This window comes from Eschrichtius robustus, chromosome 11 (genome assembly GCF_028021215.1).
Source record: "Eschrichtius robustus isolate mEscRob2 chromosome 11, mEscRob2.pri, whole genome shotgun sequence".
NCBI classification, from domain to species: domain Eukaryota; kingdom Metazoa; phylum Chordata; class Mammalia; order Artiodactyla; family Eschrichtiidae; genus Eschrichtius; species Eschrichtius robustus.
Window position 1 is genome coordinate 67,543,243 of NC_090834.1, and position 24,777 is coordinate 67,568,019.

General features: G+C 39.9%; 1 protein-coding gene across 2 annotated transcripts in view; it reads left to right on the plus strand.

The window, feature by feature from the left end:
• The window catches only part of SWAP70 (switching B cell complex subunit SWAP70), a 77,273-nt gene that overhangs the window by 47,918 nt on the left and 4,578 nt on the right, over positions 1-24,777 (plus strand). For both annotated transcript variants that reach the window (XM_068555610.1, XM_068555611.1), the window contains exons 4-9: positions 9,308-9,535; positions 11,637-11,783; positions 12,908-13,016; positions 14,730-14,911; positions 19,748-19,855; positions 21,448-21,614. In XM_068555610.1, coding sequence (XP_068411711.1) covers positions 9,308-9,535; positions 11,637-11,783; positions 12,908-13,016; positions 14,730-14,911; positions 19,748-19,855; positions 21,448-21,614 — 941 coding nt within the window. The remainder of the gene's footprint in view (positions 1-9,307; positions 9,536-11,636; positions 11,784-12,907; positions 13,017-14,729; positions 14,912-19,747; positions 19,856-21,447; positions 21,615-24,777) is intronic.

Here is a 24,777-nt window from a genome sequence, read left to right on the forward strand (position 1 = left end):
TTACTTCTGTTTAAAAGCCAAGAAAATAATATCTGATAAGCTAAAGAGCAGATGATACATCTTCAGCAAGAGAAAGGAAAGACCTAAGTGTGTTTTTCTCCAGCAAGTAAACATTTGTTGAATACCTACTGTATGCTAGATTTAGGGTATTAGATAATCTGCATACAAGAGGAGCTTATAATATCTCATCAAATTACAGTAGAACTCTTGATATTTTTTGACCTTGTGATATTTTGCGCATGTATATTTCTTTGCAAACATGTTTTTCCTATTGTTGGCATTCTTTTTCTGTTAAAGTATGTTATTTCACAAACGACATTATAATCATTATTGGAAGTGCAAAGAAGAGAAAGAAAAAATTAATTCACAATCCTATCTGTAACAAATTAGGCTCTAATATTTTGCTCTAGTATTTTTCAAAATATTTATGTGCAGTGGAAATCATGGGTAAATTTAATTTTGCATTCTTCCTCACTTAATGTTATTTCATAAATGCTTTCTTAAATGTAATTTTATTTTTTCTGTTTTTTAAAAATTTAATTTTATTTATTTATTTTTTATACAACAGGTTCTTATTAGTTATCTGTTTTATACATATTAGTGTATACATGTCAATCCCAATCTCCCAGTTGATCCCCCCCTTCCCCCCCCACTTTCCCCCCTTGGTGTCCATACATTTGTTCCCTACATCTGTGTCTCTATTTCTGCCTTGCAAATTGGTTCATCTGTACCATTTTTCTAGATTCCACATATATGCATTAATATACGATATTTGTTTTTCTCTTTCTGACTTACTTCTCGCTGTAGGACAGTCTCTAGGTCCATCCACGTCTCTACAAATGACCCAGTTTCGTTCCTTTTTTATGGCTGAGTAATATTCCATTGTATATATGTACCATATCTTCTTTACCCATTTGTCTGTCAGTGGGCATTTAGGATGCTTCCATGACCTGGCTATTGTAAATAGTGCTGCAATGAACATTGGGATGCATGTGTCTTTTGTTTGTTTGTTTGTTTATTGAAACAGAAAGTCACAAAAATTATAATCATCCTCATCAGTTCACTCAGTCCCATGTAATTAATTTTTTTTCATCTTGATCTTTTGTTAGCGCTTTTATGAGTTCATCAGTTTTCCATTAGAGTTCTGAAAATGCTTATTCATTCAGTTCAGCAGCATAGTCAGTTACCAGAAACCTGTACTTGTCAGAGTCTTTTCCATGAATTCCTTGAAGATGAAACCCTTTTATAGAAACATATTTGCAAAAGCATCAGAGTACACCCAGAACTGTCTGTAAATGACAAAAGACTTAAAAATGACCATGGTTAAAGATTTGATGAAAGTTCATAATAATGCAATTGACTAGGAAATTTAGTTATTTCTGAGATATACATTTTAAAGTAATAACTAGAATTATGACTTATAACATTATACCAGAACATATAAGATTTTTAGAAATTTCATGTAATGAAATTTTTAGAAATTTCATGTCTGAAACATTTATATTAACATATTTCCATACAAATAACCCAAAGAAAGTTTAGTATTAGTTGTTTTGTTTGTTTGTTTGTTTATACTGCAGGTTTTTATTAGTCATCAATCTTATACACATCAGTGTATACATGTCAATCCCAATCGCCCCATTCAGCACACCACCATCCCTACCCCACCACGGTTTTCTCCCCTTGGTGTCCATATGTCCGTTCTCTACATCTCTGTCTCAACTTCTGCCCTGCAAACCGGCTCACCTGTACCATTTTTCTAGGTTCCACATACATGCGTTAATATACGATATTTGCTTTTCTCTTTCTGACTTACTTCACTTTGTATGACAGTCTCTAGATCCGTCCACGTCTCAACAAATGACTCAATTTCGTTCCTTTTTATGGCTGAGTAATATTCCATTGTATATATGTACCACATCTTCTTTATCCATTCGTCTGTTGATGGGCATTTAGGTTGCTTCCATGACCTGCCTATTGCAAATAGTGCTTCAGTGAACATTGGGGTGCATGTGTCTTTTTGAATTATAGTTTTCTCTGGGTAGTGGGATTGCTGGATCATATGGTAATTCTATTTTTAGTTTTTTAAGGGACCTCCATACTGTTCTCCTTAGTGGCTGTATCAATTTACATTCCCACCAACAGTGCAAGAGGGTTCCCTTTTCTCCGCACCCTCTCCAGCATTTGTTGTTTGTAGATTTTCTGATGATGCCCATTCTAACTGGTGTGAGGTGATACCTCATTGTAGTTTTGATTTGCATTTCTCTAATAATTAGTGATGTTGAGCAGCTTTTCTGCCCATTTTTGGATTGGGTTGTTTGTTTCTTTAATATTGAGCTGCATGAGCTGTTTATATATTTTGGAGATTAATCCTTTGTTGATTCATTTGCAAATATTTTCTCCCATTCTGAGGGTTTTCTTTTCATCTTGTTTATGGTTTCCTTTGCTGTGCAAAAGCTTTGAAGTTTCATTAGGTCCCATTTGTTTATTTTTGTTTTTATTTCCATTACTCTAGGAGGTGGATCAAAAAAGATCTTGCTGTGATTTATGTCAAAGAGTGTTCTTCCTACGTTTTCCTCTAAGAGTTTTATAGTGTCCGGTCTTACATTTAGGTCTCTAATCCATTTTGAGTTTATTTTTGTGTATGGTGTTAGGGAGTATTCTAATTTCATTCTTTTACATGTAGCTGTCCAGTTTTCCCAGCACCACTTATTGAAGAGACTGTCTTTTCTCCATTGTATATCCTTGCCTCCTTTGTCATAGATTAGTTGACCATAGGTGCGTGGGTTTATCTCTGGGCTTTCCATCTTGTTCCATTGATCTATGTTTCTGTTTTTGTGCCAGTACCATATTGTTTTGATTACTGTAGCTTTGTAGTATAGTCTGAAGTCAGGGAGTCTGATTCCTCCAGCTCCATTTTTTTCCCTCAAGACTGCTTTGGCTATTCGGGGTCTTTTGTGTCTCCATACAAATTTTAAAATGAATTGTTCTAGAAAAATGCCATTGGTAATTTGATAGGGATTGCATTGAATCTGTAGATTGCTTTGGGTAGTATAGTCATTTTCACAATATTGATTCTTCCAATCCAAGAACATGGTATATCTCTCCATCTGTTTGTATCATCTTTAATCTCTTTCATCAGTGTCTTATAGTTTTCTGCATACAGGTCTTTTGTCTCCCTAGGTAGGTTTATTCCTAGGTATTTTATTCTTTTTGTTACAATGGTAAATGGGAGTGTTTCCATAATTTCTCTTTCAGATTTTTCATCATTAGTGTATAGGAATGCAAGAGATTTCTGTGCATTAATTTTGTATCCTGCAACTTTACCAAATTCATTGATTAGCTCTAGTAGTTTTCTGGTGGCATTTTTAGGATCCTCTATGTATAGTATCATGTCATCTGCAAAACAGTGACAGTTTTACTTCTTCTTTTCCAATTTGTATTCCTTTTATTTCTTTTTCTTCTCTGATTGCTGTAGCTAGGACTTCCAAAACTATGTTGAATAATAGTGGTGAGAGTGGACATCCTTGTCTCGTTCCTGATCTTAGAGGAAATGCTTTCAGTTTTTCACCATTGAGAACGATGTTTGCTGTGGGTTTGTCGTATATGGCCTTTACTATGTTGAGGTAGTTTCCCTCTATGCCCACTTTCTGCAGAGTTTTTATCATAAATGGGTGTTGAGTTTTGTCAAAAACTTTTTCTGCATCTGTTGAGATGATCATATGGTTTTTATTCTGCAATTTGTTAATATGGTGTATCACATTGATTGATTTGCGTATATTGAAGAATCCTTGCATCCCTGGGATAAAGCCCACTTGATCATGGTGTATGATCCTTTTAACGTTGGATTCTGTTTGCTAGTATTTTGTTGAGGATTTTTGCATCGATATTCATCAGTGATATTGGTCTGTAATTTTCTTTTTTTGTAGTATCTCTGTCTGGTTTTGGTATCAGGGTGATGGTGGCCTCATAGAATGAGTTTGGGAGTGTTCCTTCCTCTGCAATTTTTTGGAAGACTTTGAGAAGGATGGGTGTTATCTCTTCTCTAAATGTTTGATAGAATTCACCTGTGAAGCCATCTGGTCCTGGACTTCTGTTTGTTGGAAGATTTTTAATCACAGTTTTGATTTCATTACTTGTGATTGGTCTGTTCATATTTTCTGTTTCTTCCTGGTTCAGTCTTCGAAGGTTATACCTTTCTAAGAATTTGTCCATTTCTTCCAGGTTGTCCGTTTTATTGGCATAGAGTTGCTTGTAGTAGTCTCTTAGGATGCTTTGTATTTCTGCGGTGTCCGTTGTAACTTCTCCTTTTTCAGTTCTAATTTTATTGATTTGAGTCCTCCCCCTCTTTTTCTTGATGAGTCTGACTAATGGTCTATCAAATTTGTTTATCTTCTCAAAGAACCACCTTTTAGTTTTATTGATCTTTGCTATTGTTTCTTTGTTTCTATTTCATTTATTTCTGCTCTGATCTTTATGATTTCTTTCCTTCTACTAACTTCGGGTTTTGTTTGTTCTTCTTTCTCTAGTTCCTTTAGGTGTAAGGTTAGGTTGTTTATTTGAGATTTTTCTTGTTTCTTGAGGTAGGCTTGTATAGCTATAAACTTCCCTCTTAGAACTGCTTTTGCTGCATCCCATAGGTTTTGGATCGTTGTGTTTTTCTTGTCATTTGTCTCTAGGTATTTTTTGATTTCCTCTTTGATTTCTTCAGTGATCTCTTGGCTATTTAGTAACTTATTTTTAGCCTCCATGTGTTTGTGTTTTTTACCTTTTTTTCCCCTGTAATTGATTTCTCATCTCATAGCATTGTCGTCAGAAAAGATGCTTGATATGATTTCAATTTTCTTAAATTTACCGAGGCTTGATTTGTGACCCAAGATGTGATCTATCCTGGAGAATGTTCCATGTGCACTTGAGAAGCAAGTGTAATCTGCTGTTTTTGGATGGAATGTCCTATAAATGTCAATTAAATCTATCTGGTCTGTTGTGTCATTTAAAGCTTGTGTTTCCTTATTAATTTTCTGTCTGGATGATCTGCCCGTTAGTGTAAGTGTGGTGTTAAAGTCCCCTACTATTATTGTGTTACTGTCGATTTCCTCTTTTATAGCTGTTAGCATTTGCCTTATGTATTGAGGTCCTCCTATGTTGGGTGCATTTATATTTATAATTGTTATATTTTCTTCTTGGATTGATCCCTTGATCATTATGTGGTGTCCTTCCTTGTCTCGTGTAACATTCTTTTTTAAAGTCTATTTTATCTGATATGAGTATTGCTACTCCAGCTTTCTCTTGATTTCCATTTGCATGGAATATCTTTTTCCATCCCCTCACTTTCAGTCTGTATGTGTCCCTAGGTCTGAAGTGGGTCCTTTGCAGACAGCATATATATGGGTCTTGTTTCTGTATCCATTCAGCGAGCCTGTGTCTTTTGGTTGGAGCATTTAATCCATTCACATTTAAGGTAATTATCGATATGTATGTTCCTGTTACCATTTTCTTAATTGTTTTGGAGGTTTTTTTTGTAGGTCCTTTTCTTGTCTTTTGTTTCCCACTTAGAGAAGTTCCTTTAGCATTTGCTGTAGAGCTGGTTTGGTGGTGCTGAATTCTCTTAGCTTTTGCTTGTCTGTAAAGCTTTTGATTTCTCCATCAAATCTGAATGAGATCCTTGCCAGGTAGAGTAATCTTGGTTGTAGCGTCTTCCCTTTCATCACTTTAAATATATCATGCCACCCCCTTCTGACTTGTAGAGTTTCTGCTGAGAAATCAGCTGTTACCATTATGGGAGTTCTCTTGTATTTTATTTGTTGTTTTTCCCTTGTTGCTTTTAATAATTTTTCTTTGTCTTTTAATTTTTCTCAGTTTGACTACTATGTGTCTTGGCGTGTTTCTCCTTGGGTTTATCCTGCCTGGGACTCTCTGTGCTTCCTGGACTTGGGTGGCTATTTCCTTTCCCATGGTAGGGAAGTTTTTGACTATAATCTCTTCAAATATTTTCTTGGGTCCTTTCTCTCTCTCTTCTCCTTCTGGGGCCCCTATAATGCGAATGTTGGTGCATTTAATGTTGTCCCAGAGGTCTCTTAGATTGTCTTAATTTCTTTTCTTCTTTTTTCTTTTTTCTGTTCCACGGCAGTGAATTCCAGCATTCTGTCTTCCAAGTCACTTTTCCGTTCTTCTGCCTCAGTTATTCTGCTATTGATTCCTTCTAGTGTATTTTTCTTTTCAGTTATTGTATTGTTCATCTCTGTTTGTTTGTTCTTTAATTCTTCTAGGTCTTCGTTAAACATTTCTTGCAACTTCGTGATCTTTGCCTCCATTCTTTTTCCGATGTCCTGGATCATCTTCACTATCATTATTCTGAATTCTTTTTCTGGAAGGTTGCCTATCTCCACTTCGTTTAGTTGTTTTTCTGGGATTTTATCTTGTTCCTTCATCTGGTGCATAGTCCTCTGCCTTTTCATTTTGTCTTTCTGTGAATGTGGTTTTTGCTGCACAGGCTGCAGGATTGTAGTTCTTCTTGCTTCTGCTGTCTGCCCTCTGGTGGATGAGGCTATCTAAGAGGCTTGTGCAAGCTTCCTGATGGGAGGGACTGGTGGTGGGTAGAGCTGGGTGTTGCTCTGGTGGGCAGAGCTCTGTAAAACTTTAATCTGCTTGTCTGCTGATGGGTAGGGCTGGGTTCCCTCCCTGTTGGTTGTTTGGCCTGAGGCGACTCAGCACTGGAGGCTACAGGCTCTTTGGTGGGGCTAATGGCGGACTGTGGGAGGGCTCATGCCAAGGAGTACGTCCCAGAATTTCTGCTGCCAGTGTCCTTGTCCTCATAGTGAGACACAGCCACCTCCCGCCTTTGCAGGAGACCCTCCAACACTAGCAGGTAGGTCTGGCTCAGTCTCCTGTGGGGTCACTGCTCCTTCCCCTGGGTCCTGATGTGCACAGTACTTTGTGTGTGCCCTCCAAGAGTGGAGTCTCTGTTTTCCCCAGTCCTGTCAAAGTCCTGCAGTCAAATCCCGCTAGCCTTCAAAGTCTGATTCTCTGCGAATTCCTCCTCCTGTTGCCGAACCCCCAGGTTGGGAAGCCTGACATGGGGCTCAGAACCTTCACTCCAGTGTGTGGACTTCTCTGGTATAATTGTTCTCCAGTTTGTGAGTCACCCACCCAGCGGTTATGGGGTTTGATTTTATTGTGATTGTGTCCCTCCTACTGTCTCATTGCAGCTTCTCCTTTGTCTTTGGATGTAGGGTATCTTTTTTGGTGAGTTCCAGTGTCTTCCTGTCGATGGTTGTTCAGCAGTTAGTTGTGATTCCAGTGCGCTCACAAGAAGGAGTGAGTGCACGTCCTTTTACTCCTCCATCTTGAACCAGTCTGCCTTAAATGTAATGTCAAATGGTTGAATAATATTCTACTCAGTGCAGAAGGAAGTAACATTGATGGAGTACATACTGTGCCAGACATTGTGCACAGTGTTCTATTTTTGTCCCATTTTATCCCCATAGTAGTTCTGTATGATAGGTGTTATTATACCCATTTCATAGATGAGAAAATTGAGACCTAGCTTAGTTTATTTCCATTTCATTAATTGACCTCTACTACATTCTATGTATGATTCTGAGTTCTAGAGATCCAAAGATGAGTGGGACATTGTCCCTCCTACAAGGATTTCAGAAAATCTACAGGGGGCAGCGTATGAGTATAGAGATAATTTCAATACAGTATGCTGAGTGCAGTGGCACAGAAGAGGCACACCTGACCTGGGTCAGAGCAGTTTTACCAGAGCAGTGCTTCTGAAACTTTAATGTGCATATGGAAGTACTGGGGGTTCTTGTTAAAATGCAGGTTCTGATTTTGGGGTCTTCGGTGCGGTATGAGATTCTTCATTTCCAACAGGCTTCCAGGTGATGCTGATGCTGCTGGTCCACATTTTGGACTATTTTGAGTTGGGCATAAAAAAATGTGTTAAATGGGTAGACTACTTATAATCTATAGCAGGTGTTGGCAAACTACAGCTTGCTGGGTGAATTCAGCCCACATAGCCTGTTTTTGTATAGCCCATGTGCTAAGATAGTTTTTACGTTTTTAAAGGTTGTTAAAAAAAAAAAAAAAAACCCGAACAAAGAAGAACATATACCAGAGATGTAGAAAGTCTTAAATGTTTACAAGCTAGCCCTTTACAGAACATGCTTGGGATCTGTGTTGATGGTGGTTATTGGTGGAGTGTAAAATCTGCAGTAGGGCATGGCAGGAAATATGTTAGAGACAGTAGGCAGGGGTGATCACAGGGGACACAGAGGAGCTTGGCCTTTATCTTTGAGGTGATAGGGAGCTAGGCAGGGTTTAAAGAAGGGAGGTGAAAACAGTAGGATTTTGTCACTGATTTGATGTAAGGGAGTGGGGAAAAGGGTCCTGGCATGGGTGAATGGTGTTGTTCCCAACTGAAATCCATAATTGGAGGAGAAGCCATTTGAAAGGTAGAGATGATTCATTCATTTTTGGACATGTTGAGTTTGAGAGAGCACTGTAGGATACCCAGGCTTTCCAGAAGATAAGAGAGATCAATTCTCATTCAGTATTATTGCATCACTGTTTTGTTCAACTGTTACTATTTCATTTACACTTTTAAAGTACTTTCATGTCACGTGTACATCCATACTCATTCATCTGAAAAAAACAGGCTGTTGGACAGCAGGTGTCTTGTAATCCCTTTCATGCAATGTGATGTGTGTGTGTGTGTGTGTGTGTGTAGAGCTGTCTGGAAGGACGCGTGCAGTATTTTCTACTGTTTTTCTATACAAAGCTATGTGTTTTGGCATTTAATAGACTTTTCTGGCCCAGGCTAGGAATTCACCATTGTTTACAACATTGTCAGCATTCTAATGAGAAGCAGCAGCATTAATTTCAAATAATTGGCTTATGTGGAAAATTAATAAATTGGTGACTAACTTTTACATACTTTGAGATGCTTATTGTTCAGTAAAATTAATATTCTGATATATTGAAATCCAACAAAGTAATCAGATCACATCAATTAGTTTGTGTATGATAGTATGTGTGCAGTTTGCTTTAGTTCTGTATGCAAATATACTATACTCTTAAAGGTTCCAGGTTTTGATTACTTATTCTAGTTTAATATAGAATCAATGGCATTTTATCCATACCCTTCTCCCTGGTAGTATCATGATTCTTGAAAGATACACTTTTGGAACTATAAAAGAATATTTCCTAAATTGACCTTTCAGTGTAAGTAACACAGGTACATACCTAAGTTTAAAAGTTATTTTTTTGCTATGAAATAATGTTTTAAAAATTCTTTATATAGATTGAATACCTGCTTAAGAAACTTACAGAAGCTATGGGAGGAGGTTGGCAACAAGAAGAATTTGAAAATTATAAAATCAACTTTGATGACAGTAAAGATGGCCTTTCCGTGTGGGAACTGATTGAGCTTATTGGAAATGGACAGTTTAGCAAAGGCATGGATCGGCAGACAGTGTCCATGGCAATTAACGAGGTCTTTAATGAGCTTATATTAGATGTGCTGAAACAGGTAAGAGTCCTATAACACTATTTCTCCTCACCTTTAGAATTTGACATGTTTGAAATAAAACAAATTTGCATCACAAAGATGAGTCTAAGTCACTTATACTTTTACACTGATTTAGAACAGGAATAAAGTTTCTTATTTTCCCGGTCTTGTGTTAGGCTTTCATTGTAAAGAATTACAGTTAAGCATTGGGAAGTTACTATTTTGGAAGAACTGTTTAAATGATCACATTTCTAAGCATTTTTAAAGTACTTTTATGTCACGTGTACATCCATACTTATTCATCTGAAAGATCCCATGGCATATAGTTCAGTGAAAAAAACAGGTTGTTGAACAGTAGGTGTCTTGTCATCCCTTTCATGCAATGTGATTTGTGTTTGTAGAGCTGTCTGGAAGGATGAGTGCCAAAATGTTAAAAGTGATTGCCGCTGGATTGTGGGATGTCTGTGAATTTTATTTTATTGTTTGTTCTTTTCTTATTATTGGACTTACTATTATATATGTTTATACATGTTGATCTCTCTTTATATATATGATATGTATTATTTTTGTAAAATCATAAAAATATTCTCACTTTTGGGAAAAAATACCTTTATATAGTAAAGTTGTGTTTATCATATTAGATTATAAGGTTTGTTTTCTCAGCACCTGCATAGCATCTGATACACATATGGGAGGCTTAATGCTTATTAAGTAGAATTTATATATTTTTAGTGGATTAGATTAGATTTCTTACATTATTACATTGAATAATAGCTCTGATTTGGGATTTCCTTACGTTGGTCCTTTCTTTGCTCTGTTAGGTGATATTGTTTTTGCTCTTTTCTTCAAATGGAGCCCATCAAAACAATTAATTGAGGCTTAATTTGTGTAAGTTTTTGGTGCTGCAAAGAGTTATGAGACGTGGTCTCTGTCTGAAGAGAATTTCCAGACAGTTTAGGATGGCAGAATATGGAACTACAGATGAATTGCAGTATGAGATAGCTTTGGCTTAAATGTTCAAGGATTAGCAAACTGAACAAGTAATATGATTAGAACTTAGTGTAATAATCAAATGATACAGCCAAGATATTATCATATATTTAACAATGTGTATAGTCTACCACAAGCTATCAGCACCTATAGATTTACTATTTAAAATGTGAGTTATTCTTGAATAGTCCTGAAGCATTTTGGCCTATAATAAGTGTACAGTTTTGCTGAAGTAAAATTTTTAATCACACATCTTTGATGCTGATATATGGGAAGGAAGCACAGGGCTAGTAAGTGTGAGCATAGAAGCTACACTTAGAAGCCAGTAGCCTAACTACTGGTCCAGTTCTTTTGCTGCTCCTTTGGAGCAGAGTTCATTCTCCAGAATCGTGAGAGGTCAGGTAGAGAGGTACTTTGGTGCCAGAGGGTGACTGGCTGAGAAGATATGCTTGGCCAAGTTGACTGATAGCTTTTAGCATTTTCATTGATGGAGGTCTAGATTTACTGAGAATCACTGTGAGGTCTAGGTCTAGATTTACTGAGAATCTCAGAATCGCTGTGTGTGTGCGTGTGTGCATGTGTTTGTGTTTTCTGTTTTAAAGGGAACAGATAGAATAGTATAATGAACTCTCTCATATACCCATCACCCAGCCCCAGGAATCACTGATACCTGGTTAATCCTCCCCGCCTACTTTGACCTCTCCTGTCTTATCTTGACATAAATCCAGACATTTCGTTTTATCTATAAATATTTCAGTAGGCATCCCTAAAAGATAAGGTATTAAAAAAAGAAACCCCACAATGCTGTTAACATCAGGGGTCCTGCAGTCTCTTATCTGCATATAGCTTTTGGCGAGGTTGGGGGGTTTGGGTGGGGGGAGGAGATATCTCTGAGTGTCTAAAATTCTACGTAAACTTTTATCTGCACATGCTTGCATGAATTTGACTGGGTATAGTGCCCTGCCTTTGTAGCTCTTCAAAGGGTTCATGATCCACAAAGGGCAAGAACCTTTGATATTCATGTATTCAAGGCCACACATCAGATAATGGAGTAGGCAAGAATATCAAGGAAGAGGTATCAGCTCTTATAAATAAAAGGACAGGAGTTTATATCAGATTTAATCTTTCATAGGGTTACATGATGAAAAAAGGCCATAGACGGAAAAACTGGACTGAACGCTGGTTTGTACTAAAACCCAACATAATTTCTTACTATGTGAGTGAGGATCTGAAAGATAAGAAAGGAGACATTCTCTTGGATGAGAACTGCTGTGTGGAGGTAAGAGTCAACGCTTACCTCTTTCTAGTGCTGCCCCCTGCTGTTCAAGTAGTTTATCTTCCTTCTTCTAGACTCCAGAGCCTTAAAAATAATCTTAAAATTTACATTTCTAAAATAAAATAGGCATACAGTAGCCATAGTTTCTGAACCAAAAAATTAGATACCTGACAACATTTTTTTCTAATGTGAATTCATTTTCTTATACTCGAGAATAAAATATAGGGATTAAATCTCGTTTGTACATTTAAGGGATCATTTCTTGAATAAAATGGAGTCATAAATAAGAAAGCAAAAAAAAATTCAGTAAGAAAGTGTTTGAAATCATGAATATATCAGAAAACCTGGGCCATTTTGAGTGTAATAAATAAACCAAAAGAAGATGTGAGCATTGCCTTGGAATACTTAGGGTGACTTTCAGAATATTTTAGTCGCAGCTGCTAATTCGGTAAAGAAGTGAAGTCCTCAAGAACATAAAGTTTTGAGTTTTTAATTTATAGCTGAACTATTGCCACATCTGTATTTGTTGAAGAACATTTAAAATACCTAAGATCTCATTCATAAACAATAATGTGTTTTGATGGATGAAATGGTATGTATTAATGTCTTAGGGTATGCAGTGCCCAGTAAGGGGTCTTCTTAGATTCAAGTAAACATGGAGACTCACAAGATTACCACAGGCCATACCAGTCTACTTATAAGGATATAGGACAAGAACCACAGCCTGCCAGCAACAATACCTCTGGTGCAAGGAAGGGAGAGACGCATCTGGAGGGTGTGGGAATCACCCTGGGTTAGAAGCCTCATATCCCATAGGAGTCAAGACCTATTGGAACAGTCCATGGGTATATCTTCCAGGGTTCCCGTAAGAGATGTGCTAAGGTACAAGAGTTGCTGTGCTCAGGAAAGCCCAAAGCATGGCCCATCAGGGGGTGTTGGTTCTCCCAGTCTAGGTGTAGTACACTAATCCAGGGTCATTTTTACCATAAGTACTGTTGCCTAGGGGGCAGCATTAGTAAATCAGTAATATTCATTTATAGGTACTTCTTATATAAATAATTAAGATTGAATTTAATCTAAATACTTGAAAATAAGATTTTAAAGACTAATTTTGCTTTCTGTCTTAGTCCTTGCCTGACAAAGATGGAAAGAAATGCCTTTTTCTCATAAAATGTTTTGATAAGACCTTTGAAATCAGTGCTTCAGATAAGAAGAAGAAACAAGAGTGGATTCAGGGTAAGGTAATTTTTATTACTTGTCATAACTTGAGAGCTCTTTCAGCTTTGGATCTCATTAAAGATACTCGGCATTGTTTCCTCATTGTCTATAGTTATTTCTATGTGAAGCAGTAGCTAGAAAAAAAACAAATTGAGAGGAGTTCCCAAAATTTTCATCAATTTCATTTGCCTGATGAATTTGTGGGAAAATTATAAACTGGACATTTTAGGTTTTTTTACTCTTACTATTTAAAGAACATGGAATTTCCCCTTTTAAGGACCGTAAAGAATTTTAAAGTAGCCATTTTGAGTATTTAGTAATGTGTAAAACAAAAAAGGAATTGTGCAATAGCTTTTGAATACTTCAGGTAATTTTCAAGATCTGTTACTTTCACAAGAAATCACTAGTTTCAAATAATTTATCTCAAGAACGCAAACTTCTGATTTAATAACTTTCAAACTAAAGTATTACTCCAAAATTAGTAAAGAATGAAACACTATTTATGAGATTTTATTTTTAATCATGAAAGAGGATTCTGAATGTTATATTCTTGAACATAGGTAAAATTGTTTTATTGAAAGTTATGGTCATTTTGATGTAGTTTAAGAGTTTGAGGCAAGTGTACCTGGGTCTGAATCCTCTCTCCTGGGCTTCTGGGGTTGAGTTAGGAATTCTGTAGCAGCTTTCTTCTTCTGTGGAATGGGGCAAATAATAGTATCGACCTCTCAGGTTGTTGTGAGGGTTCATAATTAGATAATGAAGATATAGTTGCACATTTAAAAAATGACACATCATTGCAGAAATGTTTGTGACAGATTGCAAACAACTTAAATGTCCATTAATGGGGGAGTGGTTGAACAGATTATGGTACAGCTACACAGTGGAGAATTGTGCAGTACTGTGCAGTATGTACTGATATGGAAAGCTCTCCAAGGCTCTGAAGAGTGTGTTATGCCAACATTTGTGTCAACAGAAGATGGAGAACGTATATACATGTTTATTTGTATATGCTTAAAGTATCTCAGGAAAGATGCACAGAAACTGTTAGCATTAGTTGCTAGTGGAGTGGAGAACTCAGTACTGGGGGATAGGAGTAGGAGGGAGACTTCATCTATGTCCTTTCATGCTTTTGGGTTTGAACAATGTGAAAGTATTAGCTCTTTAAATAATTGAAACAATCAGGAAAGAAATCAGATTTCACGTAAAAATTATATAATGCATGTAAAGGGTGTACATATAACAAATATTCAATAAATGGTAGCTGCTATTACCACCTCGGGAAGGGAGTATATAGGGAGATGGTTTCATAAGGTGTAGATGAGGGGCAGACTAAATACAGCAGGTAGCAAATCAGATACCAGGAACTTTATATCTCAGCCCTTGCTATGTCATGTTCTTACTTGGCCTTTTGGGAAGTATAGGAAAGGGAGTTGGAAGTGTTGGGATTTCCTCAAATGTGTGTGATATTCCCAAATCAAGATCTGTTTAAGCACAGATAGGCAGTTACAGAACTTTGGAGCTGGAAGGGACTTCAGAGGTCATCTCTCTCATGTTAGAGATGAGAAACCCATGCTGTAAGAGGTTCTGTGACTTGCTCACAGTCACACCACTGCTCAGTGGCAGGATCAGAATTATCCTGGGTCTCTGGTTTTATTCCCACTATGCCATTTACATGTTAGGCTTACAAAGAATAAAGGGTATTCCCTGTTTTTTCTCCCATGCCTTTCACAGCCATCCATTCTACCATCCATCTGCTGAAGCTGGGCAGCCCCCCACCACACAAAGAAGCCCGCCAGCGTCGGAAAGAACTCCGGAAGAAGCTGCTGGCTGAGCAGGAGGAGCTGGAGCGACAGATGAAGGAGCTCCAGGTGGCAAATGAAAACAAGCAGCAGGAGCTGGAGACCGTGAGGAAGGTGGGAGTGGATGCTGGGCTGGGGGCAGGCTCTCATTTCACTGCAGAAGCCACAGCGACCTTACTTACTTGGTAGAGCTTTGGTTCTACCAAGACTAGGTTAATGCAGCCGTAGAGAGATTTTTTTTGTGAACAGTGCTCGCAGGAAGTATATCTAGACCACTGAGTGAGACGCCCTGGTTTACCCAGCCCTTGAAAGTATGAGGGTCTCAGGGTAGCAGGGACATTTCATTGACCAGAAAAGAACATTTGTAAGAACAATGAGCACAGTTGAATTTTGTCAGAGAAAGATGAGAAATTGTATTCCCCTAAGGATGTCAAGGTCACTTTTGGTGAACTGGACAGGATCTATTGCTTTTTTAGGTTTTCCCCCTTAGCTCCCGTCTTCACTCATGAGGATCTTGGAAGACCCTTAGTGTTAGAATTGTGCGGTTTTACTTATTGTTTGGAGTCAAAGATACAGTCTGGGTCAGCTTCTCTTTCCATCTCAGGGCTAGGAGGTCAAGTACCACAGGCTGTATGAGATAGTTGATATTCATTGGGAAACTTTCTTCCTCGGTTGTGTATATCACAATTTTGGGTATGGTGCTGAGTCCCCAGTGTGTGGTCATGGTCTTTATTTGGGGCACCTTTGGGTTGATCCTGTCTGCCTTGAATCACTGAGCACCTGCTAACCACAAGCTCAAGCATCCTTTTGTGTCCTCCTTTGCAGCACCTATGCCCTGGGATGTGGCATAGTTTAAGGCCCCAGATTCCTGGCGGGGTTCTCCCTTTGCAACTGCTAGAAATGCCACACTCTGTGCTGACTTCCTTTGTTTCTGAAGTTGGTTGTCTATCTTACTGGTGTTTTCTGGTGTGTGATGAATCGTTTTTCTCTTGTTGCTTTCAAGATTTTCTTTTTGTCTTTGGTTTTCCACCGTTTTACTATGATGTGTATGTCTGTATGATATGAGGTATGTGTTAAACTCTTCGTATTTATCTTAGAGTTCGTTGAACTTATTGGATGTGTAGGTTAATATTTTCCATCAAATTGGGAAAGTTTTCAGTCACTATTTCTTCCAATATTTTTCCTTCTCCTTTCTCTCTTTCCTATACTTCAGATACTCCTGTTATGTGAATGTTGGTGTACTTAATGGGTGTCTCACATTTCTCTGATGCTGTTTTCTTGTCTGTTCTTCAAATTGCATAATTTCTATCAATCTATCTTTGATAGATTCTTCCTACAGCCCAAATGTATGTGTGAGAACCTCTAGTGAATTTTTCATTTCAGTTATTGTACTTTTCAACTCCAGAGTTTCCATTTGGTCCTTTTTTATAATTTCTGTCTCTTTATTGATGTTGTCTGTTTGATGGGATATCATATCATCTATGACTTCCTTAAGCATGGTTTCCTTAGTTCTTTGAACATATAATAACTTCTTTGAAGTCTTTGCTAAATCCAGTATCTGGGCCCCTTCAAAGTCAGTTTCTGTTGCCTGCTTTTTTCCCCTGTGTATGAGTCACACTTTTCTCTTTCTTTGCACATCTCATAATTTTTTGTTGAAAACTGGATGTTTTAGATAATACATTATAGCAACTCTAGATATGGCTTTCGCCTCTCCCCCAAAGGCTTGTTATTGTTGTTTGCTCATTTATTTGTTTCATGATTTGGCTGGATTATTTCAGTGAAGTCTGTTTGCCTCATGGTGTGCAGCCTCTGACTGTCCTCCTCCAAAGCACAACCTTGGGCGTGTACACAGTGCCCTGGGGTGACCGAGGTGTCAGCAGGGCTTTTTTTGGCATTCTTTTGTTTTATACAATTTTTAAAGGTTACACTCCATTTACAGTTATTACAAAATACTGGCTATATTCCCCATGTTGTAGAATACATCCTTAAGCCTATCTTACACTCAACAGTTTGTACCTCCCACTTTCCCTACCCCTATCTTGCCCTCCCCCTGTAACCACTAGTTTATTCTCTATATCTGTGAGCCTGCTTCTTTCTTGTTATATTCACTAGTTTGTTGTATGTTTTAGATTCCACATATAAGTGATATCATACCGTATTTGTCTTTCTCTGTCTGACTTATTTCACTTAGCATAATGCCTTCCAAGTCCATCCATGTTGCTGCAAATGGCAGAATTTAATTATTTTTTATGGCTAAGTAGTACTCCATTGTAGATATGTATTCACCACATCTATTTTTTATTCATTCATCTGTTGATAGACACTTAGATTGCTTACATATCTTGACAATTGTAAATAATGCTGCTGTGAACATTGGGATGCATGTATCTTTTCAGATCAGTGCTTTTGTTTTTCTCGGATATAAACCCAGGAGTGGGGACTTCCCTGGTGGTCCAGTGGTTAAGAATCCACCTTCCAATGAGGGGGACACGGGTTCGATCCTTGGTCAGGGAACTAAGCTCCCACATGCTGCAGGGCAACTAAGCCCACGTGCCGCAACTAGAGAGCCCATGCACTGCAGCTACTGAGGCTGCGCGCTCCGCAGCCCGCATGCCACAACTAGAGAGAAGCCCGCGTGCCGCAACGAAAAGACCCTGCATGCTGCAACAAGGATCCTGTGTGCCACAACTAAGACCTGACACAGCCAAATAAATAAATAAATATTAAAACCCAAAAAAACCTAGGAGTAGAATTGCTGGGTCATATGGTAGTTCTGCTTTTTAGTTTTTTGAGGAACCTCCATACAGTTTTCCACAGTGGCTGTACCAGTTTACATTCCCACCAACAGTGTACAAGGTTTTGGGTTGTTTTTTTTGTTTTTTTTTTAAAAATTATTTATTTATTTATATTTATTTTTGGCTGTGTTGGGTCTTCGTTTCTGTGCGAGGGCTTTCTCTAGTTGCGGCGAGCGGGGGCCACTCTTCATCGCGGTGCGCGGGCCTCTCACTGTCGCGGCCTCTCCCGTTGCGGAGCACAGGCTCCAGACGCGCAGGCTCAGTAGTTGTGGCTCACGGGACTAGTTGCTCCGCGGCATGTGGGATCTTCCCAGACCAGGGCTCGAACCCGTGTCCCCTGCATTGGCAGGCAGATTCTCAACCACTGCGCCACCAGGGAAGCCCTGGGTTGTTTGTTTTTTTGATGTTGAGTTGTATGAGCTGTTTATATATGTTAGATATTAATCCCTTATTGGTCATATCATTTGCAAATATTTTCTCCCATTTGGTAAGTTGTCTTTTTGCTTTGTCAGTGGCTTCCTTTGTTGTGCAAAAGCTTTAAAGTTTAATTAGGTCCCATTTGTTTCTTTTTGCTTTTATTTCTTTTACTTTAGGAGATAGATTAAAAAAAAATTGCTGTGATTTATGTCAAAGAGTATTCTGCCTGTGTTTTCCTCTAGGAGTTTTATAGTAACTGGTCTTACATTTAGGTCTTTAATCTATTTTGAGCTTATTTTTGTATGTGGCAGCAGAGCTCTTTGTCTCCATTTCTGATCTCTGTTAGTCTCTCAGCTCTCTGTTAAGCCGGCTGCCTCTGTTGGTATCACCTCCAGTTGTTCATCTCACAGTGATTGCTCTGTTGTTTTCAACAATGCCCTGGGACCTACCTTGCCCCACAGTCTGATATTTAAATTCTGGCCCACATGTAGTTTATGAGACCTATCTTTGAGACTTGTTCCTACTACACGGGGGCTCTTTGCTGTCTTCCCCTGGCTTCCCCTGTCAGACTTCTAGCTGGCCTGTGGTTTAGTTTGTTGGTCTCGTCGACTGAAAAAAAACACACAGCCTAAAATCTGAGAGTTATGTTTTATTCGGGAACTTTGCTGAGGACTCTAGCCAGCCCGGGAGAAAGCTTCTCAGCTCTGAGGAACTGTTCCAAAGAGGTAAGCGGGGAGCCAGGATACGTAGGAGTTTTTGTTGAAAAAAACAAAACAAAACATGTAGTTACTGCTAATCACAAAAAACAGATATTTCAAGTTAATGATTTTAGTGCTTTTCAATATATGGGAAGATGCAAATCTGAGCTCATTAAAATTATTCCTTAGATATGCATCTTAACTATCTAGGGCCAGTATCCTGTTTTCCTCCATCCTGAATTCCTCTCAGGGTGCACTGCTGGGACAGCTGCAGTGGCTGATGGCTTGATGGTGGGCAATATTCTTTGTTTATTGGAATGGCAAGCAACATTGTTTTGTCTGCACCCTCCTGTGAGATACCTTAGCCCTAGATTGGAAACTGAGGAGAGAGGGAGCCTTGTGTTCTTGGTTCCATGGCCATGGGGTAGAGCCTCCTTCCGCTGCCATGGCCGGGGGAGCAGTAGGCAGAGAGGGGGCCGCACCGTGGCTCACATGCCGTAGACTTTCACTATTCTTGCTGAGATTTAGTTGATTTTCTTGGATAAGTGTTCTCCGTCTGCTGTATGCCTTTAGGATAATTCCCAGAGACTTTAAATGGTTGTTTTTGCTTTTCTTCTAAATGTTGTTTTGCCAGGGAAAGGGTCTGTGGAGTTCCTCATGCACCCTTTGGGAAGTTGAGCTCTGGTAAAGTTTTAAGGAATAATGTTAAGATGACAAAACTGTATAGGACAAGCTCAAGAAATAGATTCGAACCTCATGAATGCATTTGCAAGTGAATTTAACTTAATGACTGTACTAAAATTTTCTTGGCAAAATGTTGTTCAGAGTTATTAGGAATCATTCATTTACCTAATTTGTTTTGTATGTTGACTGGGTAAATTGTTGGAATGGAATTCCAGTGGATCTACAAGTTTTATTCTGTCTTTATTGAACACTGAGAATGTTTGACTTCCTCCATAATGTTTAAGTGTGACCATTTCTCTCCAAATGCACTTCCATTGTAATATTCCCTGCTTTTCTGTGGATGGGTTTTTGGGTAGAAACTGGAAGAAGCAGCATCTCGGGCAGCAGAGGAAGAAAAGAAACGCCTTCAGACTCAAGTGGAACTGCAGGCCAGGTTCAGCACGGAGCTGGAGCGGGAGAAGCTTGTGAGTACCACATGCCCAGAGGTGCCGCGGCCTTAACTCACAGAGCCAGCCCCGGTCGGCAGAGGGGCAAAGGCCAGCCTGGGTTGGTGGAGGGTGAAGAGCTGGGAGGCTAGAGTGAGATCATCTTGCCAGCTTGGCTCTGCTGCTGACTTGCAGTGGGCTCCTGGGGAAGCTACATGTTTGTTATTCATTCATTATCAGTTTATTGAGCACCTTCTATATGCCAGGCACCATGCCAAGGATATAAAGGTAAACCTTGCACTCAAGACCCCCTCGTAGAAATTTATGGAATGGGATGATACGTACTGTGGGTAGGAGGACTAAAGTTCCTGGTTTGCCTGCGACAGTCCCTGCCATCCTGGTACAGTTATTAATAGCATCCCCTTCATCCTTCAGAGTCTTGGCTTGGAAAATAAATAGCTACGGAAAAAGTAAGCATAAGTTCCATGACGTTGCACCTCTGTCATGAGCAAAGTGAGGGTTCTGAAGTCAGGAGAACACATGAATGCTGGTCTGCCGCTCTTGGCAGCTCTGACTCATCATCTGGTTAGAGGTTCTCATCCCCAAGAGACCCAAGGTCCAGGTCGCTTCAGGCAGCAAGCTGGTTAATTGGAACGCAGGTCTCCTCACATGAGTTGCAGTGTGTGGGAGAGGGCTGGGCCCAGGGCCTATTAAATAGGCGCTGTGACATTTCCTTTAGCACCTTTTTTTGCTCAGACTTGAAGTGGACATGTTTGTGTCGCGAGAAGAAGGCACGTGTGACGTGGGGGGTGCTGCCCTCGCGGCCAGAAGATCTGGGTTCGTGCCCTCTGCTCCTGCTGATGAATAACTCGTTTCTCTTTTTCAAATTAGGGGGATAGTCATATGATCCTTCATGACCCTTATGAGGGTGAACTAAGCTAATGCAAGTAAAAGTTATCTTATAAACTGCAGAGACGTATGCTAATGTGTATGTTAGTGCATTTAGGATGTCCTTGTCTTTTAACTTATAAGGCAGAGATTCAAAGCTCTTTAAGCTAGAATGGAGAAACCATAAAAGTGTTAGAACACTAATTAAGTGCTTGAGGTCCCCCGGGCAGGAGGTGCCTTAGGGAGGGAGAAAGGACGGGGTGCTGGGCAGCCAGGTAAGTGCAGGAGGGCTCACTGCAGGCCAGTCTTTCCTTTCCACCTTATTTTAACCCTTCGGCTGTTCTGACTGGGGAAAGGTTCATTCCCTTTAGAGGAGACTCTTGGTAGAAAGGTGGTGATTTTAAGACAGAAAGGAGTTTAAAGAGAAATTATACAGGGAAATATTTTTTTCTTGAGTCTGAAATGTGGAGTGAAAGGGATGAGAAACATACCAGGGCAGGAGAACAGCGTTTAGGGTGTAGTTTGTGTACCCAGACTCTTTGGTTGTGTTCTTGGGTCTTGGTGTTGGGTATGGTGCTCTTGCTTCCTCGGTCTTCGGGGAGTGAAGGACGGGGCCCTGCCCACCCTGATGGGCTGCGGCTGTGGGCTGTGCTGCGGCTTCACTCAGGGTGGGGGTGGAGCGGGAGGCTTTCCCTGAGGGTGAAGTCAACCTGAGTTTAAACACGACTCTTTTATACCGTCAGATCAGGCAGCAGATGGAAGAACAGGTTGCCCAGAAGTCCTCTGAACTGGAACAGTATTTGCAGCGGGTCCGGGAGCTGGAAGACATGTACCTAAAGCTGCAGGAGGCTCTCGAGGATGAGAGGCAGGCCCGGCAAGATGAAGAGACTGTGCGGAAGCTTCAGGCCAGGTGCCGATCGCCTCATCCTCTGTGCTTTATGTGCTTTGCCTGGACTCCTCATACACTTTCTAGGAATGACTAACTCTGCTGGAGAGGGAGGGGTCTCTGACAGATTGGAGAGACCCTGGAGGCTTGGCTGGCTGGGCTGTTTATTCCCAGTCTGGGCCGCTGGGAGACCCTTGCTTCTAGGGCTAAAGACAGGCCTCAGCTACCCTCTCCCAGTTTCTAACTTGCTTCCCCATTTGCTTTCTTTAAGATGTCATGTCAGGGGATGCAGCGCTAAAAACTTCAGCTGGTCAGTGCAGGCATATCTTGTGCTTTAAGCTACGCCCCCTGTTTTAGGAGCACTTGTGGGATGACCTGGGGTACATTTTCCATGGCTGCCATGCCACACGTGGAGCAGCAACAGGTGTTCTTTTAATCTTCAGGAGGAAAGAAAGAAGGAGGTTTCTTCGTTATGTATGTTGCCAAAAATGACTTCAAAAATAAATGAATTAGGTTTTGAAAAGTTTGATTCTATTAAGGAAAAAATTATCTTCTAAACACAAAATTAAATGCCTAGCACATTGCCTGGCATTTATGGGTCCCACAAGTGTGTGTTCACCATGGTGTTAACCAGGGGATGGGAACCACCACCACCCTGTTGTCATTGGGCAGTGATGTTAGCACACCATCCACTGCATGGGAAGGTTTGGGCCCATGTGACTTGCAAAGAGAGACATTCTAAGGGACATTAGACGTTTTTGGAACTCCTCATCATTTGTGATGTGTCAGAAGTTTATAGATCGCCTCGTGCAGAGAATTCACAGGTGGGATACGTTATATATATTTACTTCTCTAAAGCTTTGAGGGAGGTTAATTATGACACGGCAGAGATTAGATCATAAAGGGAACCAGATAACTCTAGAAATTTATTAAAGTATTAGTTATTTCATGTTTATAGAATGAGTGATGTTTTGAATAAGACAGTTTTGGATAATGGATGCCAGTAGTTTTTAACCAGTGGTAAATATCATCATCACCTATAAAGCTTTTAAAAAATACTCATGTAGGGCCTGTCACAAATTTACTAAATCAAAATATCTGTGGATAGGAGCCCAGGCATGAGTATTGTTATTTAAAAAGCTCTGGCTAGGGAATTCCCTGGCGATCTAGTGGTTAGAACTCCGTGCTTCCACTGCAGGGGGCACGGGTTCTATCCCTGGTCGGTGAACTAAGATCCCCGCATGCTGTGCAATGCGGCCAAAAAAAAAAAAACCTCTGGCTAATTATTTTGTACACTCTGATTTAAGTAAATGGCAAAATGGTTTCAACCTTTTAAATGCAAACATAACTACTACATACAGCTCTGCTCCAATAAGCTGAAATTACTGCACAAAAACTAACTACATTTTCTTGGGGTATATAAGGCCATTTTATGAATTTTACTACTCTAAATTGTTTTTCTTTTACCTTAGTTTTTGGAACTTGAAGTGGACAGATTCGCGCCCTCTAGTGGTCATTTTTAAGTGAGGCGAGTCCATCTCTTTCCCGAAGTCACAGGAGGCTGGGCCTGATTCAGAGGGACATTCTGTCAGATTGGCAAAGGGGGCTTTCTCCTTGCTCCCACTCCTCAGGGTAGGCCTTTCTGGGTAGGAAATTAAGGGAAGTCATCGTGGAGTTGAGATAGAAACATTTAAGTCTGGTACTAATGAACTGTAACATGATCTTAGGCTGAGGGTGTATATACAGGGCTTTTTTTTTTTTAATTTATTTTTATTTTTGGCTGCGTGCGGGCTTTCTCTAGTTGTGGTGAGTGGGGGCTACTCTTCGTTGCGGTACGTCGGCTTCTCCTTGCAATGGCTTCTCTTGTTGCGGAGCACGGGTTCTAGGCACGTGGGCTCAGTAGTTGTGGCCTGTGGTCTCTAGAGCGCAGTCTCAGTAGTTGTGGCGCATGGACTTAGTTGCTCTGCGGCATGTGGGATCTTCCTGGACTAGGGCTCGAACCTGTGTCCCTGCATTGGCAGGTGGATTCTTAACCACTGTGCCACCAGGGAAGCCCTAGAGGGCTTTTTAGTTAGCCTCTGTCCTTTCTTTAAGCAATAGCAAGTCATTCTTGGAATGTTTGGCATCTCATTGTTCTTCCAATGGATGGTGCCTTCTCTGTCAGTGTCTTAAGTTTTCCCAGAGATGTTTTTTATAGTGAATTGTTTAAATACAAGAACTTTGACTTGAGCCATCTGCATCTTGTTTTTTTTTTCTCCCCCCACTAAAATTGAAGGTTTTTTTTTTTTTAACGTGTAATCCTGAAGGTTATCTATCCTCTCCTGAATGGGAACTCGGAAGGAAACTGTTCATTTAACATTTGGACAACTCAATTATTGGAAAGTTCGTGAGACGGAGCCATAGTCTGTCCGATTATAACTTCCGCCCACTAAATTTTTGTGTCTGTGAGGCCTAGGAGCGTACCTTAGGTCTGTATTCCCAGCAGCTAGTACAGTGTATGGCACACAGTAAGGGACCAGGGAGTCTTTTTTGAACGAATGGAGCCAGGTTCTACTCATGGGGCCATGTGGAACAACAGTCTCTTCCATGCGATAATACTCTTCATGTATTTGAAGGCAGGTTGGCGCTGAGCCCTGGAGTGAGGTCTGGGTTTGATTCCCAACCCTGGTACTTTCTAGCTGTGTAATTTTAGAAAAGTTAGTTCATTTCTTGCAGCCTTCAGTTCCTTATCTATACAATAAGCTCGTAGGGTTGTTGTGAAGGGTAAAGGAGGAGATGCTTGCAAAGAGTTTCGTGTAACGTCTGGATTTGGTAGTCACTCGGAGTATGTTGGTTTCTGTTCCTTCAGCTCATCTGCAGATGGGGAAGATATACAATGTATAGAATGTCAAATAAGCATTCAAAAAAGGTGCTGACAGGCTGGAATGATGGTTTTAGAGCAAGAAGATAATTTAAAATATCAACAGAACAAGTATAGGATCCAGGATACTTGGCTTAATAGCAGCTCATTTGAAAAGATTCAGGGTTTTACTTCCCTGATATGATTGATTGCCGAAAACCTCATGTACTCTCAGGCAGCCTTCATGAAGTATTCGGAGCAAATGAGGTAATAGTCCCACCATAAAAATAGGAGCTGATATTTATTCAGCACTTATGACATGGTAGGCACTGTTCTAAGTACCTTACC